At 40.7% G+C, this 21,274-nt stretch overlaps 1 protein-coding gene and 1 long non-coding RNA gene across 2 annotated transcripts in view; one reads left to right on the forward strand and one right to left on the reverse strand.

The window, feature by feature from the left end:
* The first annotated feature begins 2,515 nt into the window (after window positions 1-2,515).
* PXT1 (peroxisomal testis enriched protein 1) lies at window positions 2,516-20,189 on the forward strand. Its single transcript, XM_020875805.2, has 3 exons — window positions 2,516-2,704; window positions 13,133-13,263; window positions 19,438-20,189. Exons 1-3 carry the CDS (start codon window positions 2,533-2,535, stop codon window positions 19,540-19,542), a joined length of 408 nt encoding a protein of 135 aa, XP_020731464.1. The 5' UTR covers window positions 2,516-2,532; the 3' UTR covers window positions 19,543-20,189.
* LOC139031451 (uncharacterized) overlaps window positions 10,860-21,274 on the reverse strand; it is a 50,566-nt gene continuing 40,151 nt past the window's right edge. Inside the window, exons 2-3 of the long non-coding RNA XR_011483943.1 lie at window positions 13,924-14,132; window positions 10,860-12,079 (exon numbers count right to left, since the gene is read on the reverse strand). This is a non-coding gene — a long non-coding RNA (uncharacterized lncRNA). The remainder of the gene's footprint in view (window positions 12,080-13,923; window positions 14,133-21,274) is intronic.

Genomic DNA, 21,274 nt, shown 5'->3' on the forward strand with positions numbered 1-21,274 from the left:
CTTCATTTCAGAGATAATTTAAAGTATATGGGAGGATGTGCATAGGTTATATGCAAATACTATGCCATGTTATATAAGGTACTTGAACATCTGTGGATGTAATATCCAAAGGGTATCCTAGAATCAATCCTCCATGGAAACCAAAAGATGGCTGTATAATTAGCACTGATTATGTTTCAATAAATATCTCATAACATCCTACAGAATTACTTGGGAATAATTATAATAAAAAGCTATTTGGGGAAAATGAAGTCTAATATGCTCAATTATTTACTTTAACAGGCCATAATTAGATACTTTATTCTCAATTATCTAGCAATGTCATGTGAACAACCAGTACAAAAATGACGGTTTCACAATGAGCTGGTGGGTAACGCTGTCAGCTGGCTCTTTCAGACAAGACTCTCACCCTGAAACTATATCTTGATTGTCAATTTTGCCCATTTAGTAATTCAATAATTGTACCCAGGTCTGATCTGGCTCTGAAGCATTAGCTGGAGAGGATGTCCTTTTCCCAATGGAAACTTAACTTGAGAAATCAAATAAAGGTTAGAAGATTGCCTGATGAAAATAGTTAAAATGTCAGACAGCCTAAGGCATCAAAAATGACCAGGCACACACTACACTTCATCCCACAGCTCCCACACCCCAAATATGGCCCAAATTACAATAATCAAAATTTGTAATAGCATCCTACACTGGAAAATGTCATACATTTGAATTATACTGAGATCAGAATTTTACTTGATGGCATTGTCGTATGCAGAAACAAACACAACATTGTAAAGCAATTATCCTCTAATTTTAAAAAATGAGAATTTTACCTGATGATATCCCCCAACTTAGTTTTTCTAGCTGAGATTGCTGCTTACTGTTGCTCTCTCAAAGCCATTTCTTTTCAGTTCTTGATTCTTCCTCTAAAGCTGCAATACAGCTTTATCATATTTATTGTCCAATACAGTAGCCACTGGCCAAATGTAGCTATTGAGCACCCAAAGTGTGACTAATTTGAACTGAGATGCGCTATAAAATATATACCAGGTTTTGAAGACTTACACTAATGAGAATATAAAATATTTCATTAATAAGTTTTATATTGACTAACTGTGGAAATGATAACACTGAAATTTACTTAGGGATACATTTGGTTAAATAAAACATATTAAAATTCATTTTATTCAGGATGGGGAATACATGTAAATCCATGGCTGATTCATGTCAATGTATGGCAAAAACCACTACAATATTGTAAAGTAATTAGCCTCCAACTAATAATAATTGGGAAAAAAAAATAAACTCATTTAAAAAAAAAAGATTTCCAGTAAGACATAGTTATCCCATTTTAAACTAATATTAGGAAATGGATTTTGATGATTTTTAAATGTGTTTTACTAATTAATAAATTATAGGCATAGCAAATATTGATAATAGCTAAATGTACAGTAATTAAAATAGCATATTCCTTAAAGCAAATCAGCTAATTTCACTTGGTTTTCAATTAAAAAAAAATAGATACACCTAAAAAATAAAATAAAATAAAATTCATTTTACCTATTCCCTTTCACTTAATGTTACATATGTGTTTCACATATTTTTATTGGACAGTACTGACCCAGTGCTTCAGAAGGCCTCCTCTGCTACCTTTAGTTGTTTTTTATGGTTTGACCTCTCAGTCATTCTTTTATTTTCTGTTAACTGCTTAGATTTAGCAGGTAAAATAGCAAGTGAAACTCTGTGGCCAACCCTTTAAAATAAGATAAGTAAGTACACTGATAGACAATGAAAATCATCAGTTCTTCAACTTGCTGGGTTGGTGCTTTACTGCTGCTGCTGCTGCTGCTGCCGCCGCTGCTAAGTCACATCAGTCGTGTCCGACTCTGTGCGACCCCATAGACGGCAGCCCACCGCTCCCCCATCCCTGGGATTCTCCAGGCAAGAGTACTGGAGTGGGGTGCCATTGCCTTCTCCGATTGGTGCTTTAATATTAGAAGAAAAGGGAGGAGTGTGCACAGAATAGCCTTCATTGGCATCTGCAGAGATGGACTGTGTGTATATGGAGTGGAATACAAGAGCCATTCTGGGGAGGAAATACACACACACACACACACACACACACACACACACCCTGAAGTAGGATGAAGAATATATTCCATCTCCAGTCTTCCCCACCTGTCTAGGTTTTTTAAATCTATTTTTCTTTTGGCTATACTATTAATAATTTGTCTCTCTTCTCTGTGTACTAATTTAAGACTGTTCCCTGGATGGAATGTAACTATTAAGATGAAGAGAAACTGCTGGGAGATGAGGATACAGGGTGATGTATCAGATCTAAAGACCAAACAACATAGATGTTTACTTCAGTTGAAAAAGAACTTACAGATCACCCTGTTCCATCTTCCACCCAAATGCGAAACCTTTTTATATATGGAATAAAGGCTGTTTGTGTTAAAATATCAGTATTCATTTATCATACCAAATATATACTGAGAAATGGGAGAAATCCTCTGAAAATATTTTTAACAGGAAAGAAACATGAAGAAGAAAAAACATGATGCCATTGTTTATGAACCTAAAGAACTTCTGAATCCCTCTCCCAATGTAACAAATTGTTGCAAATCACTGTGGGTGAAATACAGTTTTCAGAATGTTTACATGACCCAACTTGTCAGCTCCCAGCCAGTTTCAGCCATGTCAAGGAACCCAGGTAAGATATTATTTGTATTAAACTAAGTTAAATATTCTATTTAGCTTGTATTTTTCCTGGTATTGAAGATATAAAATTGGGCACTGGAGTATTTAAATATTAAGAAGTAGTGTAAATCTATTCATCGAAGTTCTTACATAGTAAAAATCTAAAACTGACTTTGCTTCATGGTATAAGTCTCCTACTTGCTATTAGCCCTGAATCACTGATGTGACAACTAATTAAGATGACCCCAAATTCACTAAAACAGATCAAATTCATCTTTTAATAAAAATATACCTTTAAATTTGACCTGAAAATGTCTGCATTGTTAAGGTAAGGAAAATTCAGTGTCGATTCCTTCTTGATATTGTCAATATAGGAAAGAATATGAGGGAAAGATGAGCTTGAAATTTTGTTTTTCAAAAATGTATGATTCCTAAATGTCCCAAAATGTTGCAAAATTAAAGTGCTGTGTTTTGAAAAGCATTAAAGAATGTTAGAGTTAAATGCATGTGGTTTTAGACTTTTAGATTAAAAACATGCTAGACACCTGAAAGGATTTAATCTCAAACTATTTTCCACTTTAAAAGAATTACATGCCACTAAGAAAGTGGAAATTTCAAGCATCCTGATGAGACTCTGGCCACCACATCAAATATGGTATCCATTTTCTAAAAAGAACTCAATTGACCAAAATTTTGAATTTTCATCTGGACAGGTGTCAACAATGATATCTCCAAACCTGAGACTGTGTCACCTATGATTACCTTATAGAACATATATTTCGTTTTTCTAAGTTGAGATGTAATTCGTACCATAAAGTTCAAACTTTTAAAACACACAATTCAGTGAAAGAAAGAAAGTGAAGTCGCTCAGTCGTGTCCGACTCTGCGACCCCATGGACTACCAGAATTCTCCGTCCATGGGATTTTCCAGGCAAGAGTACTGGAGTGGGTTGCCATTTCCTTCTCCAGGGAATCTTCCCGACCCAGGGATCAAACCCGGGTCTCCTGCATTGTTGGCAGACGCTTTACTGTCTGAGCCACAATTCAGTAGCTTTTAGTATATTCACTAAGTTGTGCACTATTCTAGAACTTGTATTTTACTGCAAACCTTTTCCAATGTTTTCACACTCACTATATCACGTAATCCTCGCCGATCCTTATGAAACTGAGGTGCACTGTGGGCGGTTGCCACATTTACCCCAAAAGTTTTCCTAATTAGTTTCACCTCAAAAAAAGCAGAAGCAGGGTGAATAATTACTAATGCTACTACGTTTGAGTTAGAGTGACAGCCAACAGCCTAATCTGCATATTTTTTCCTTCCATAGAGTTCTCGTTTTATTACGTATGTAAAATCTTATTTGTGTCTGGCATTTTTGTCTGGTGCGCCAACACTGCCTGCAACGGCCGCCAGCTACCGCTCAGTCAGAGGCGGTAGACGCCACAAGCCGCGCCCCACCCCCACTCCCATTTCCTTCCCTCACAGACTGAGCAAGAAACAGCGCGTTTCTCTCCTTTTATCGCTGAAGGAATGGGGATGAGCAGAATGAAGGGGGCAGTGTGAGGGACACTGAGTTATTATGACGTTGAGAAGGCTAAAGCCAGGGTCACTGGAGGGGTGTGTACTCCCAATACCTGGCCTCCCTCCCTCTCAATCGGGTTTGAAGCAGGTAGCGAACAAGGAGCGCCACACCCCAGCGCCAGACACCGCCTCTGGGCGCTGTGCGCCGTGTGCACTTCCCATTGGTCACAGCCGCTCACGTGACCTCTACTGCCAGCCCCGCCCTAAGGGTTTTCTGGCCGCCGACTGGGTTCTGGGCAGCGCGTCTGAGGAGAACAGCTGAGCGCGCAGGTCATCCAGATGTGGGAGGTGGCGTGGAGGACCCTGGGAAGCTCTCCTGCTGGGATCCTGATTGGATGGATGGACGGATTTCAGAGATAGATTAGACAGGTTAGACACGTGTCCGACTCTTTGCGACCCCATAGACTGTAGCCCACCAGGCTCCTCTGTCCATGGGATTCTCCCGGCAAGAATACTGGAGTGGGGTGCCATTTTCTTCTCCAGGGAATCTTCCGGACCCAGGGATCGAAACCAGGTCTCCCGCATTGCGGGCAGGCACTTTAACCTCTGAGCCACCAGGGAAGCCAAAGTTAGATACAGGGAACTCTCAATGAAGAAGCTGATTGAGAAGATCCCTTTCTTCTCTTAGTGCTTTTGTCCCAGGCTGTAACACAGACTGAAAATGAAAATCACAAGCCATTGTTGGCTGGAAAGTGACTGGTTGAAGCCCACACTTATCTCTGTTACTTTGGGGGCATCTACACTAGCCATTATGAAGAACTAAAGAGCCTCTTGATGAAAGTGAAAGAGGAGAGTGAAAAAGCTGGCTTAAAACTCAACATTCAAAAAACTGAGATCATGGCATCTGGCCCCATTACTTCATGGCAAATAGGGAAACAATGGAAACAGTGACAGACTATTTTCTTGGGCTCCAAAATCACTGCAGATGGTGACTGTAGCCATGAAAGTAAAAGATGCTTGCTCCTTGGAAGAAAAGCTATGACCAACCTAGATAGCATATCAAAAAGAAGAAACATTATTTTGCTGACAAAGGTCTGTCTAGTCAAAGCTACTGTTTGCCAATAGTCATGTATGGATGTGAGAGTTGGACTATAAAGAAAGCTGAGCACTGAAGATTTGATGCTTTTGAACTGTTGCTGTTGGAGAAGACTCTTGAGAGTCCCTTGGATTGCAAGGAGATCAAACCAGTCAATCCTAAAGGAAATCAGTCCTGAATATTCACTGGAAGGACTGAAGCTGAAGCTCCAATACTTTGGCCACCTGATGTGAAGAACTGATTCATTGGAAAAGACCCTGATGCTGGGAAAGATTGAAGGTGGGAGAAGGGGACAACAGAGAATGTGATGGTTGGATGGCATCACCGACTCAATGGACATGAGTTTGAGCAAGCTCTGGGAGTTGGTGATGGACAGGGAAGCCTGGCCATGCCACAGTCCGTGGGGTCACAAAGAGTTGGACACGACTGAGAAACTGAACTGAACACTAGCCATATGAACATATCTGTTTGGTGCTGGGGCGGGGGGAGGAACCCATAGTATTTGCATGGAGAATGTGTGTGTGCACACGAATACACCTGTGCTTAGTCGTGTTCAACTCTTTGCGACCCTGACTATAGCCCACCATGCTCCTCTGTCCATGGGATTTTTCCAGGCAGTAATACTGGAATAGGTTGCTATTTCCTCCTCTAGGGGATCTTCCCAGCCCAAGGATTGAACCTGCATCTCTTGGGTCTCTTGCATTGTCAGGAGGATTCTTTATCACTAGCACCACCTAGGAAGCCCATGTAGAACTAAGACATTTAGAAAAGTTGAGGAGGTGGGTAGGATTTGGAGAAGTCTGGAGCAACCGTCCTGATATGTCGTTTAAGATAAACTAGACACTCTTGGGAAAACAAAAATGATTAAAAGTGGAAAGAGGCCCTGCCCACCTCTAAAAATGTAATAAGTATTGATAGGAAAAGTGTGTGCATTCAGTCATGTCCAACTCTTTGTGACCCGTGGACTACAGCTCGCTAGGCTCCTCTGTTCATGGGATTTTCCAGGCAAGAATGCTGGAGTGGGTTGCCATTTCCTTCTTTATTGATAGGAAAGGGCAGAATTATATACACACACATAGAAAAATTTCCTGGAAGTCCAACAGGACTCTGTACTTCCCATTGCAAGAAGCCCAGGTTCAATCCCTGATCGGAGAATGGAGATATCACAAGGTGTGGGGTGTGGATGAAAAAGAATCTGTCAGCAATGAAAGAGACCCAGGTTCAACTCCTGGGTCAGGAAGATTCTCCCGAGAAGGGAATGGCAACCCACTTCAGTATTCTTGCCTGGAGAATACCATGGACAGAAGAGCTTGGTGATCTAAATCCATGGGATCACAAAGAGTCGGACACAACTGAGCAACTAACACAGAGACACTCATAGATATATAAGTAGTGTAAATGGGATATATTAATTGTAGAAGTCAGAAGAGGGTCCAGTTTTCAGCTTCTTTCTGCTTTTGAGAGTGCTTGTGTTGCAGGAAGGGGGACCCCTTCCAGGGCCCCCTGGCCCTGGCAACACTTAGATGTTCGTTTTATATATATATGTGTGTGTGTGTGTGTGTGTGTGTGTATATTTTATTATCTCTCTAGTTGTGGTGCATGGGCTTCCGGTCGCAGGGGCTACTTCCTGTTGCCAAGCATGGGCTCCAGGGCACAAGGACTCCATAGTTGTGGTGCATGGGCTTAGTTGCTCCATGGCATGTGGGATCTTAGTTCCCAGACCAGGGATCAACCCTTGACCCCTGCACTGGCAGACAGATTCTTAACCGCTGGACCACCAGGAAAGTCCCTTGGATGCTTTTTGCCTTTTTTTTTTTTGGTGTTCCTAAGGCTCACCATCTCTCTCTTTCTTCCTCTAGATGGACACATTGACTTTTTTTGTTTGTTTGTTTTTTTACTTTTTTTATTCATTAAAAAAAAAATACTAGGGCCAACTATATTTTAGGCACTGCATTACATACTCGGGTGACAATGGTGAACAAAAACTGTAACAGCCCCTTCCTCCCTGGCACAGGTGGTCAGGTAAAGAAGACAGACAGCAGTCAATCACATATACCAATGTTAAATGTAATGTGATAGGGTGCTAAGAGGTCCAGATGCTATAATGGGGCTTTGACCTAGGAGGGAGGTTAGAGAAGGCTTCCCTGGAGCTGTAACCCTGGACTGAGACCTGAGGGGGTTAAGGACGGTGCAAGTTGCAGGCAGAGGGAATGGCTTGTGCAAGGGAGAGCTAGTAGCCTCTCCCCTTCTGATGACTGCTCATCTCACCCATTTCCACTAAAGACACTGATCTTGCCTCTGAGTTCTCAAAAAACACTTTTTTCTTTTAATTCCAAGTTCTTAGGGAGTAACGGTAACCCATAATTACTGACAGACAATGTGTATCCAATAGGTAAGTATGCTGATACACACATCTAATATGCAGTATCATCTCTGTTATTTTGGGCTTCCCAGATGGCACTAGTGGTAAAGAACACACCTGCCAATGCAGGAGACTTAAGAGGCGTGGGTTTGATCCCTGGGTCGGGAAGATTCCCTGGAGGAGAAAATGGCAACCCACTCCAGTATCCACACCTGGAAAATCCCGTGGACAGAGGAGCCTGGCAGGTTACAGTCCATGGGGTCAAAAAGAGTTGGACATGACTGAGCACACACGCATTTGCCACACCGCAAGTGTTTCACCAGTAATTGTTCAGACATGCACGAAATATAAATAGTTGTTATGCTGAGTTCCAGAACACAAAACACACTTCTTGCTTTGAGCACAATCTTCTGTTGTGTCTTATCTCTAGGTCCTTCCTTCTCTGCCCCTTTGTCTACCCAGCTGGAATACCCAAGGCTTGTTAGCGTTCTTATAGTTCCATTTCTCCCAGTGTCCATTACTGAAACTTACCCAGCTTGTATTCTGTCTTCATACTGCAGATGCTAGATTTTGTACTTCCCAGGTGACAGTCAGTTAAAATGATAGTTGCAAATCATCATGCTTTTGATTGGCACAGGTAGGGCTGGTCCTAAATCCATTCTGAGGTTGATGATACTCATTTGGAAGGTCTCCCCACTCAGTTGCCCTTTCTTCTCTCCACTTGTTATGTTACAAAGGTAAAAGGTTATGCAAATACTCTTCACATTCTCTTAAGGCTCTGGGGTTCAGGAGTGGTCACTACCACCAATAAAGTCTGTAGGTACTGAAGTGATTTTCCCTGAGAATAATCATCTCCAAGTAATAAAATAGGGGATTAAAGCTGTGACTGCTTAAATCAGGCTGAGTGCCCACAAAAAAAAGTTGATCAGTTGATCTAAGAAAGAAATGGAAATTTTTTTTCGAGCCAAATTGAAGATTATAACCCTGGAATAGCCTCTCAGAAAACTCTGAGAACTGTTCTGTCCATTAAAGGTCAAAGCACAGTTATGTACATTTTTGAGACAGTATGCTGTACATTAAATGATGGATTGTTGACAGTTTACATAATCCACATCTACAAGTAGTGAGTCATGGAAGTGACAGTCGCTCAGTCAAGTCCGACTCTTTGCGACTCTATTCCTTCTCCAGCAGATCTTCCCAATTCTTAAATTGAACTGGAGTCTCCTGCATGGCAGGCAGATTCTTTACCAACTGAGCTATCAGGGAAGCCCGTTTAAACTTAAGCCACATCTTAACTGGCTTCTCATTAGCGCCATAAACTTTCTGTATTACCTTTGTTTTCTGGACTTTCTCACTGCCTCTCCTCTGCTGCTCACATGATTTGTAGTTATGATATCTTCAAGTTTCCCAAATATTCAATCGTGCTATGTCTTCAATCAAATCTCCCTTTCAGGGACTTCCCTTTTAGAGCTGTAGTTATGATATCTTCAAGTTTCACAAATTTTCAGTCATGCTATGTCTTTGATCAAATCTCCCTTTCCTTGGGGACTTCCCTTCTAGAGCTGTTCTCTTGTTCCAATCTCATCACTATCAGGCCTGTCATTCTGGGACTTTCCTTCCCAGCGTCGGATTCACCTTTTGCTGATTTTGCTTTTTTCCCCCTGGGTTTAGTCATACTCTGTTTCACTGGAAAACCTCTCCTAAGAAATTATTTATGGGAGAACAACTTCCTGAGTCCTTGCACGTCTGCAAATGTCTTTATTCACCCTTCACAAATTATCGAGAATTAGGTAGGCAGAGACTTCTAGGTTGAAAAGAATTTTTTATAAAATCCTCGAGGGTGGGAATTCCCTGGTGGTTGTGGTTAGGACTTGATGCTTTCACTGTCAAGGGCCAGGGTTCAACCTCTCTGGTCGGGGAATTAAGATCTTGGAAAGCACATGGCATGACCAAAAAAAAAAAAAAAATTCTTGAGGGTTTTAATTGTTCTACCATATTCTAAAATCCATTACTGATGGGAAGTCCGTCATCAAACTAACCCATGTTTCTCTTTGGAGATCTTTAGCATATTTAGCCAAAATAACATCTTTTGAAATGTCAGTATGGTCCAGAGGTGAGGATTTTATTTCCCCTTTTGTTGTCCTGAGAATTTGGTGGGGCTTTCTTTTTTCTTGGTGAGATGTTCTAATCTGGAGTTTGAGCTGGGAAGCTGTCTTAGGCTATTTAACAATTTTCCTCCTCTATTTCTTTCTGTGACTGTTACTAATCACATCCTGGTCTTTCCAGATTGGTTCTGCATATCACCTATTTTATCTCGCCTATTTAAAAATTCTGATTTTTTTTTCTGAGTGATTTTCTTTTCTCAGACAATCAATTGTATTTTTAATTTTAGCAATCATATTTTTAAAAACTGAAAGATTTTGTTGTAGGTTTAGTCTTTTTCCATAGCATTTTCTTTTGTTTCCTAAATGTAATATTGTCTTTCTTAATAAAGACTTTTTTTTGATGTAAACCATTTTTTTTAAAGTCTTTATTGAATTTGTTACAATATTGCTTCTGTTTTTATGTTTTGGTTTTTTGGCCACAGGCCTGTGGGATCCTAGCTCCCTGAGCAGGGATCAAACCCACAACCCCTGGGGAAGGTGAAGTCCTAACCACTGGATCACCAGGGAAGTCACTAAATGTAATATTTTCTTAAATCACTCTAAACATATACATTAGAACTTGTAAACATTCTCTTCTGTCTCCTGAATTACATCTGTTTTCTTCAGGATCACTATTTTGTTTGTTTATCTGGTATTTCTCTTTCATTCTATGGTTCTTCTCAGTTGCCTGGTGATCTATTATTAAAAAAAAAAATACGACCAGTTAACTCGTGTGGGTTTTTTCTGCTGTTATGTGAGGACTGTTTTCCCAGTTGGTGGCAGTAGCTAACATGTATATAGTATTTGGGCTTCCCTGATAGCTCAATTGGTAAAGAATCCGCCTGCAATGCAGGAGACCCCTGTTCTATTCCTGGGTCGGGAAGATTCCCTGGAGAAGGGATAGGCTCCCCACTCCAGTATTCTTGGGCGTCCCTGGTGGCTCAGCTGGTAAAGAATCCGCCTGCAATGCAGAAGACCTGGGTTCAATCTCTGGGTTGGGAAGATCCCCCCTGGAGAAGGGAAAGGCTACCCACTCCAGTATTCTGGCCTGGAGAATTCCATGGACAGAGGAGCCTGGTGGGCTACAGTCCATGGGGTCTGTGTCAGACACGACTGAGCGACTTTCACTCACTCACTCATATGGCATTTATCCATGTTCCAGGTGTGGTCCTGCACAGGTTAAATGTATTAACTCACTTAATCATTTCAGCAACCCCTCTACAAGGTAGTTACTATGGTATCTCATTAAGTTTGTGCTGTGTGCGCTCAGTTGTGTCGGATTCTGCGACCCCATGGACCGTATCCCACCAGGCTCCTCTGTCCATGGAATTCCCCAGGCAAGAATGCTGGAGTGGGTTGCCATTTCCTTCTCTGCTCACTAAGTTTAATATTCCATCAATTGTAAAATGTACTATAATTTTGTTTCCTACTAAGAAAATAAACAATGCTGTTGGAATATGACATGCTGCTGCTGCTAAATCACTTCAGTCGTGTCTGACTCTGTGCGACCCCATAGATGGCAGTCCACCAGGCTCTGTCATAGACTATAAAACACATTCTCTTTTAGAGGAATTATAAAATCTTAGAATTGATAACATATTACCATTCCCATCTTCCAGTTGAAGAAACGAAGGCATAGAGATTAAATAACTTTCCCAGGTTACATAGTTTTATCTATAGATTTTACATGTGAACCCAAATGATTTGGCTTCAGAATCTTACCACTATGCCTCACTGCTTCCCAGGGCTCCTCACTGAATGGAGACTCATCAAGGGTGTCTGAACTGGGGGAGTTTTAGGGCGATGAGTTAGGGAAGCTGACTTTCTGGCCCCAGATCCCTCAAATGCTAGAACAAGGAGACCTTTGACCTGAGGCACCAACATTCATAAAGAAGTTTTAGCTCTCTCCACAAGGTTTGCTCTCCTGTTAGAGAAGCATAGTCTGGATTTTTTTACCTGAAATCTGATGAGTGCAGTGGGCTGGAGCTGTCAAGGGTACCAAGTGGTACAGTAGATCCTCACCAGAATTCTAGTCAATGGCATGTTTCTCTTTCCCAGGTTCCGGGTCCTGGTGAGTGAAGGGACTTCCTATCATGGGTTCTTGGCACTTTCTCTTTCTGGCTCACTTGTCTGTATCTTGTCTTCTTTCTGCCCTCTAGAAACACGTATAGATCTCTCATCTGCTGTTGAGTCTGCTTCCCATTCTTTGCACTTGTTGCAGTTTTACTCTTTTTTATACTTTCATTTTGGTGGGGTCTTGGGAGGGACTAGGAGAAACAGAAAGGTCAATGCTTGTGCTCAGTCTTAAACCAGAAAGCCCTATCTCTATTTTTTATTGAATAAAATCAAGATTATAAAAAGATGACCACCATCTGAGACAATAAAATATTCACATTATAGCTGGCAGTGGAAAAGCACTTACAAAACCTTCAAGTCATATTTGCTTAAAAGCTTTCTTAAGTGCAACTGAAAGAACCTTTTGTTTGTTGATAGAACATTTTTAAAGTCCCAATACACATGAGGCTTGTTATTTGCTTTATGAAGGAATTATTCTTTTGAAAAGATTAATGATGAGATGTTTACAAATTTCCCAGGAGGTCATTTAGATGACAGTTTTATTTTCAGAATTCTATGTGGATATGTATATGTCCACACAATTTTTGGCATAAAGTGAGATGATTTTTCCTTTTGGATATTAAAAATTCAGTATTGGAATATAATAGAGCACTTGAAATGTGGTCAGTGCAATTGAGGAACTGATTTTAAGTTTTACTTAATTTTAATTAAGTTAAAAAAACCTGATACTTGATTTAGTTGTTGGAAAAGTTTTAGGTATGTGTGGAACAACTTGGATATATGAATTTACTTTTTAATTGTAAACTTCATGAAATCTAAATACAAATCAACACTTCATGAAATAAAATACAAGGATTTCCAATGAAATTAGTTAATATCTGGATTGAGATGTGTTGTAAGTATAAAATAAATACTGGATTTGCTTAAATTAAAAAGTGCAAAACATATCACTAATAATTTTATATTGATTATATGTCACAATACTTTGAATATACTGTCTTAAGTAAAATACATTACTAAAATTATTTTTTACCTGATTTTACCACTAGAAAACTTAACATTTATATATGCTTCAATTATATTTCTACTGGACAGAGCTATTTTTTCCAGTGCAAGACTTTGCTTTCAATAATCACTATGATGATGGTATTTCATTCCTCTCGTTGTCTAAGACAGTTTTAAGTGACTAGTGGTGAGTGATAGTTAATGCAGTTATCTCTTTGAACCCTTTTCTATCAATGTAGATCACAATCCACCTTCTCAGCCCAAGGAGGATAGTATTGGCCAGAGCCATCACCAGGAGGAAATAATTCAGAAGTTGGCCGTGCAGCTGAGAAACACTGGGGACAGCATTGAGCAGAGAATGGTGCGAGAGGTGAGACTTAAATTTCTCCAGCAAGGGCCTAGCAGGAAAGAGCAAACAGAACAATGGCTGCCAAATAGCTGGAATGCCCAGGAATTAGCAGAACATATGGATTAATAATGTCCAGGTTACCAAGCATTAGATCTGAAAATTGAGAAACCGAGCCAATGCCAGTATTTGATTTCACATTTGCCTCGCAAAAACTGGTCCGCAGACCAGTAGCATCAGCATTATTTGGCAGCTGACCAGATGTGCAAAATCTTGAACCCCAGCCCATAGCTCTGGCATCAGAATTTACCATTTTGCACACACCCTTGGGGTTCTGAGTTGTAAATGTGAGAAACTTTGCCTCACACTCTCATATTAGGATGCATGTGAGAATCATCTGTGGAGTTTTAAGAACTACAGATGCTGGACCCCACCTTGAGAGATGAGTCCAGGTGAACATAATGCTCCATCATGGAGGAGAACCTTTGACTTAGATTGTGGTTATCCTCCTTGAACCAACCCAGGTTATGCTCTAAGCCCAGCTCTCCCTGATTTCTTTGTTTCTCCTGATTGTTATAAGAAGTAATATGGGAAAACATAAAGATTACTGTTTTAAATACTGTGAAAGTGTTAGTTGCTCAGTCATGTCTGACTCTTTGTGATCCCATGGACTGTATAGCTCACCAGGTTCCTCTGTCCATGGAATTCTCCAGGTAAGAATGCTGGAGTGGGTAGCTGTTCCCTTCTCGAAGGGATCTTCCTGACCCAGGGATCAAATCTGGGTCTCCTGCGTTGCAGGAAGATTCTTTACCAGCTGAGTCACCAGGGAAGCCCAAATTTTAGGCGCGATGAAATCCATGGCCAACTTAGTTTTCCTCCAGAACAACCTGTAACTGGCAGCAGAAAGAGAATAACCATGTGGGGCTCTGTGCTAGGACAGGTGGCTGACCCTTGGAGCCCAACTTCTTGCCCTTAAATTCATCACAGGACAAGTACCTGTGGCGATTTCTTGTTTATCCCTGCTGCTGCCATCATGCTGACCTCAGGGAGTGCCAGGCCTCCTCCTATGCTCTGGTTCAAATGTGGCAGTACTCAGCTATCCCCTCAAGTAAAACATTCCCAGAGACAAAACAAGAACAGAAGGTTCCAACAATAATGTTACTAAAAGTAAGAAGGAAATAATCACACAAAATATTGATAGATTGATTTTATACAAATATTTATTGAGTACCTACTATGCACCAGACTCAGTCCCAGGTATTCACAGACCAAGTTCACTCAAACAAATACTTATTGAGTGCTTCCTATATGCCAGACTCAGTTCCAGGCAGAGAGCAGGACAGAAGATGAGCCTACTCTCATCGGACTCATAACATAGGAGAGGGACGAACAGTGAAGTGGATGACTAGACTGCTGGGGATAATGAGTGATGGAGATGACTCTGAGCAGGCCGTCAGGAAAGGCTTCTCTGACGAGGTGATATTTGAGCAGAGACTGAAAGTGAGCCAGGGGAATACCTGGGGAGAAAGTGTTCCAGACAGAGGGAACTGGGAGTGCCAAGCCCTTGGCATAGAAACAGGCATAAGGCACAGCAAGGAGGCCAGAATGGCTGAGCGGGGTGGGTGTTGAGGTCCAGTGGCTGGCCTCTGTCTTAGGAGTGGTGGTAAAAGGTGTTTGGGTTTTACCCTAAGTGTTTATAAGAGAAGCTTCTGGGGGTGGGGGGAGAGTAGAAGAGTGCCATGTTCTGATTTATATTTAGAATGAAGCCAGTAGACTGTTCTGAACATTGAGTGAGATAATTCCACGGAAAATGATCAGTACATGTTATCAAAGCCAACAGCTTAATTTGTTTTTGGCCTTATTTGAGTTGAACACTTCTTGGCCGTGTATCATTTATTACAGAGCACTCATGGTACTCTCCACCTTGCTCCAATGCTTCAGTTTCTTCTGCAGTTTTCACTGATGACTGTGCTTTAAGAATTACAGGCAAGTCCTTAGTTCAACTTTTCTGCCTCTTTATCAGCTAGCACTCTGAATACTCCTGGTTCCTTCTAATTTTTCCTCTGGAGAAAGCAGAGTAGGAAAAATCACAAGCACCTATTTTCTACATTTATCTCAACCTAATCAGGAAGTCATTTCTCCATGTCACCTCCTCTTCCATTTTCCTTTTCTTCCTTCCCCTTACCTCTTTTTTTTTTTTTTTTTGGTAATGATTTTTTCCCCTTACCTTGTAAGCTGTAATTTACTTATGTCTTAAATTTACCTCTGCAGCTTAACAAATTAACACTTTTCTTCCTTTTTAAAAAATAACATTAAGAAAGTCCACATGTCATACAATTCATCCATTTAAACAGTATAATAAGTGGCTTTATGTTTATTCATAGAGTTGTACAGCCATCATTATAATCAATTTTAGAACGGTTTCATCACCCCAGTAAGACACTCCAAATCCAATAGTAGTCCTTTCTCATCTCCTCCCATTTTTCCTTCCAGCCCCACCAATCTATGTTCTCTCTCTATGGATTTACCTATTCTGAAATTTCATATAAGGGGATTAATATGTGATCTTTATGTCTGACTTCTTTCACTTCAGTTCAGTTCAGTTGCTCAGTTATGTCTGACTCTTTGTGACCCCATGGACTGCAGCACACCTGGCCTCCCTGTCCATCACCAACTCCCAGAGCTTACTCAAACTCATGTCCATCGAGTCAGTGATGCCATCCAACCATCTCATCCTCTGTCGTCCCCTTCTCACTTAACACATATTTTTTTCAAGGTTCATCCATGTTGTAGCATCAATCAATGCTTCATTTCTTTTATTGATGAATAATATTCCATTGTATGTATATATTTCACTTTATTCATCAGTTGATGAACGTTTGGGTTGTTTCCACTTTTTGACTATTATAAATAATGATGCTATGGACATGTGTGTGGAAGTTTTTGTGTAGATGAGTGCTTTCAGTTTTTTTGAGTACATACATAGGAGTGGAATGCTGAGTCATATGACAACTTTATCTTTTTGAGAAACTTCTAAACTGTTCTCCAAAGTGGCTGTACTATTTTATATTGTGGCCCACCAGCAAGGTATGAGGGATCCTCTTTTTCCACATTCTTATCAAAATTAGTTAACTGTCTTTTTGATTATAGCCAGCCTAGCGGGTATGAAGTAGAATCATATTGTAAGTTTAATTTGCACTACCCTGATAGTTAATGTGCATCTTTTCACGTGCTTATTGGTTATTTATATAAATCTCTGGAGAAATGTCTATTCAGATTTTTTGCCCATTTTAAAATTGGGTTGTATTTTAATTATTGAGTTGTAGGAGCTCTTTATATGGGCCTGCCAAATGGCACTAGTGGTAAAGAACCCGCTTGCCAATGCAGGAGACATTAGAGATGTGGGTTTGATCCCTGGGTCAGGAAGATCCCCTCGAGGAGGGCATGGCAACCCACTCCAGTATTCTTGCCTAGAGAATCCCATGGACAGAGGAGCCTGGAGGCCTATGGCCCACAGTGTCACAGAGGCGCACATGACTGAAGCGACTTAGCACAGCACGGCAGCACAGTTCTTTATATATGCTGAATATAAGCCCCTTATCAGATATGTTATTTGCAAATATTTTCTCCCATTCTGAAGGTTGTCTTTCATCTTGACAGTGTTCTTTGAAGTGCAAAAGTTTTAACTTTGATGAATTTCAACTCACCTATTTTTCCTTTGTTGCTAGTGCTTTTGGGTCATACCTAAGAAATAATCATGAAGATTTATGCCTATGTTTTTTTCCAAGAGCTTTAGAATTTTGGCTCTTAAATTTAGGTCTTTGACTCATTCAGAGCTAATTTTTATATATGGTATGAGTTATAAGTTCATTTTATTCCAACCATGGTCGAAAGCAAAGACCTCAGCTTTGAATGTTAACCATGAATGTTAGACCTTCACTTCCAATCATGCTCTTGAGTGATGGACAGGGAGGCCTGCCATGCTACGGTTCATGGGGTCGCAAAGAGTCAGACACAACTGAGTGACTGAACTGAACTGATAAGTTCATCTTCATTCTTTTGCATATGGGTATTAAGTTGTCACAGCACATCTGTTGAAAAGAGTACTCTTTTCCTACTGAATTGCCTTGGCACCCTTGTCGAAAATCGACTGACTATAAATTGGGGCTTTATTTATGGACTCTCAATTCTATTCCATTGATCTATGTCTATACTTATACCTGCCCTAGCTTTTCTTGCAATGTTTTACAAAACTGGCTTTGACCTAGACTTTTAAAGTAATCTTTCTTGTATTGCAAAATTGTCATTTAGGGCACTTCAAATAGACCACAGAATATTTTAAAAATAATTTTTAAAATTCCTTAGTTTGACTCTAAAATGCTAAAAGGCTTTACTCTGCTGCTTCCAGGCTTAACTCAAGTAACTTTAACAAAATTTTGAATCTGGCATGGTATATTTCTTTCATGTACAATCATTTATTCACATTTTATACTTTGTTTAATCAAGTGGTCTCATTGATTCTCCAGATGTCTTCCTGCTTTTGATGTATTTAAAGAAACTTTGATTCTTGCTCTTGGAACTCCCTGGCAAGGAGACCACCAAACTGTATTTTTGTCTGCTTAATTGATTGTCCTCAAGCTATCACATAGCATGACTTCTTATTCTTTTCACTTAAGCAAGTGTTTGGTGTTTTCAAATAGGCCTTGATTCTCAACCTATTTTGCAATCTAGGTTTGAGGGGTTTTGGTTCAAAGACCTTTTTTTTTTTTTAATCTGGGGCATGTAATTTTCCTAGCTGTAAAGTATGTTTTAAAATAGTTTTTCTATGCTTTTAGGATCTTAAATGCACCTTTGAAATTTTTCTCCATAGGACTCTATCCTGGGTCCTAGAAACTGCCCTCTCCCTGACCCTATAGGCCTAGGAGTGGCAACAACTCTGTTGTTAGGCCACCCTTATGCCTTCTCCCACTTTTGTAAAGTGTCTTCATCCGACCCTATCATCCTAATTTGAGAGTGTCATCTGTTTTCTCTGGGACCTTGACAGTAATGTGTAAGAAATTTCTTAAGTTTGTTAGAAAGACAGGTGGGAAATGAACATTTACTAAACATTTTCTTTCAGGTACTCTGGGATACTCTTGTTTCATTTAATTTTCCAAATAACCCTATGAATTAGTGGAATCGGTATATCAGGAGAAGCATTTGAGGTTCAGCAAGATTAGATAACCTATCCAAGGTTACTCAGCAACTAAGTGGCAAAACTGGAATTTAAATATATGAGCATCTGACTCAGTGCTCTATACATTTTCTTGTCTGCTTTGCTAAAAGGAAATTCAATTTTTCTTTTTTTAATTAAAATATTTTTAATTTTAATTTTTTGGCTGTGGCATGTGGGATCTTAGTTCCCTGAGTAGGGATTGAACCTGTGCCCCCTGCAGTGGAAGCACAGAGTCTTAATCACAAACCACTGGACCACTGTCAAAGTTCCTCAATTTTTTAAATTGATATCAATTATAAAAGGGAAAAACAAGTCCTTTCATGGTTTCCAGTTACAGTAGTATTTACTTATGAGCTTCTCCGGTGGCTCAGTGGTAAAGAATCTGCCTGCAATGTAGGAAATGCAGGAGATACAGGTTTTATCCCTAGGTCAGGAAGATCCCCTGGAGGAAGGGATATGGCAACCCACTCCAGTATTCTTGTCAGGAAAATCCCATGGACAGAGGAGCTGGTGGGCTACAGTCCATGGGGCTGCAAGAGTCAGACACGACTGAAGCGACTGAGCATGCACCAGAAACCTGCTGAGGTCTTTGCTTACAACCATGCTCACACTCACCCCCTCTTCACCATCTAAAGTCCATTCTTCCAGCCCCAAAGCAGACTCCCTTGGTTCCTTGGGAGGACTAAGAAAGTGCTCTGGGAAGCCAGAGGAAGAGGTTAATCAACCTGGAAAAGAGTGCCCAATTTGCTGATGGTGAAAATGGGAAAAGATGTCCAGAGGAAAACTTCCCCGGGTTGTGTCGATGGTATGGACATCATGAACAAACCAAGATATTCTTCCACTCAGACACTTCACAAAGCAGCCTGAGAAGCAAGTTTGTGGCACTGACTGAATTAATATTAATACTGGATTTCTAACTTTGGATTATTTTATCACCTTTTAAAAAAAACTCACCCTCCCTCTCTTGCTCTCTTTTTAAACAGAACTTTCAGCAAGAAGGCGGAGATATCCTGGCTCACTATGTCTTCGTTTTCTTTGGAGGAGTTCACATGCTGCTGCGCTTTCTCTGGAACAACCATTTGATGTAGAAGGGATGTAAACAGCAGGCTCTGCTTTCCTTCTCCCTTCTGAGAAAACATGAATCCCACCGGGGCAGATGCAAAGAAGACCCTTCTACTCCTCCTCTCTGTTTCACCCATTGTTGCTTTTGTCTGGTTTGTTGAAGAACTGTGGACCCACTGGCCATTTGTCTGTTGTTGTCTGGCCAACCAGCAATGAGACGTCTGTGATGGTCTCATGGTGGAGCCCAAGGAACTTAGGAACTCAGGAGGCCTTACTGCTTAGGAAACACCAGAGCTGTGGATAGCCCCAGTGCTCCTTATAAGGAAATCTTGTGAGGGAGCCTCCCATGAGTGCCTCTGAACCTCATTCCCAAACCAGGGGTCACAGAAATGGGTGCGTTCTCCTGGGCCCCCGCCCTGGGTGGCAGGCCCTCCAGTGACCTGTTGGCTTCATTCTCGTTGCCTGTGTCCAGATCTGTAGTGCCCGTCCTCTTTTTACCGTTCTGTCTACCTCATATTCCCTCCCTCCACCCTCTGAGAAGCATGACGAGTGTTAAGAAAGTTTGTTGTTATAAACTCTAAGTTCTGTTTTGAGTTCTTTGTAGGAAAAGTGTTATTTTAGAAGGTTAATAATTAAAAATGAAATAAATATGGTTATTTTATTGAGCATGAAACACCTGTGCACATTTCTTTTGTGAAGGAGGGATTCCCCTTGTTTCTGCTCATACAAGTTCATAATTTTGTAGTTTGATCATACATAGTGTTGTCTTTGTCTTTCCAAAGTGAAATGGTCCCATCTTTTTAAGTCCATCTCAGGCAATGCCTATCATCACCTATGTTTTGGCTTCCCTAAAATATCTTCTTTATTTTTTAACTCTTTTGAGTATATAGTCACTTATATGTTTAAAAAATCAAAACCATATAGGAACATTTACAATGAAAACACTTGCTCTTATTTGCTTTCCTGAATTATAGTTATAAGTTTGTTACATACCCTTCCAGAGTTTCTTTGTACAAATACCTGCCTGGAAATAAATACATGCCTGAAAGAAAAGCTATAACAAACCTAGGTCCGTACAGTCAAAGCTATGGTTTTTCCAGGAGTCATGTACAGATGTGAGAGTTGGACCATAAAGTAGGCTGAGCACTGAAGAACTGATGCTTTTTGAACTGTGGTGTTGGAAAAGATTCTTGAGTCCCTTGGACAGCAAAGAGATCAAACCAGTCAATCCTAAAGGAAATCAACCCTGAATATTCATTGGAAAGACTTGATGCTGAAGCTCTAATACTTTGGCCACCTGATGAGAAGAGATGACTCATTGGAAAAGACCCTGATTTGGGAAGGATTGAGGGCATGAGAAGGGAGAGGATGACATGAGGGCATGACAGAGGATGCGGTAGTTGGATGGCATTGTTGACTCAATGGACATGAGTTTGAGCAAACTCTGGGAGATAGTGGACAGGAAAACCTGGTGTGCTGCAGTCCATAGGGTCTCAAAGAGTTGGACATGACTGAGTGACTGAACAACAATATATATTCACACACAAAAGGTAGCATGTAATTCCCTGGTGGCTTAGATGGTAAAGAGTCTGCCTGCAGTGCAGGAGACCTGGGTTTCATCCCTGGGTCAGGAAGATCCCCTGGAGAAGGAAATGGCAACCCACTCTAGTATTCTTGTCTGGGAAATCCCATGGATGGAGGAGCCTGGCAGACTACAGTCCATGGGGTTGCAAAGGATCGGACACGACTGAGCGACTT

This window comes from Odocoileus virginianus, chromosome 27, assembly GCF_023699985.2.
Source record: "Odocoileus virginianus isolate 20LAN1187 ecotype Illinois chromosome 27, Ovbor_1.2, whole genome shotgun sequence".
NCBI classification, from domain to species: Eukaryota; Metazoa; Chordata; class Mammalia; order Artiodactyla; family Cervidae; genus Odocoileus; species Odocoileus virginianus.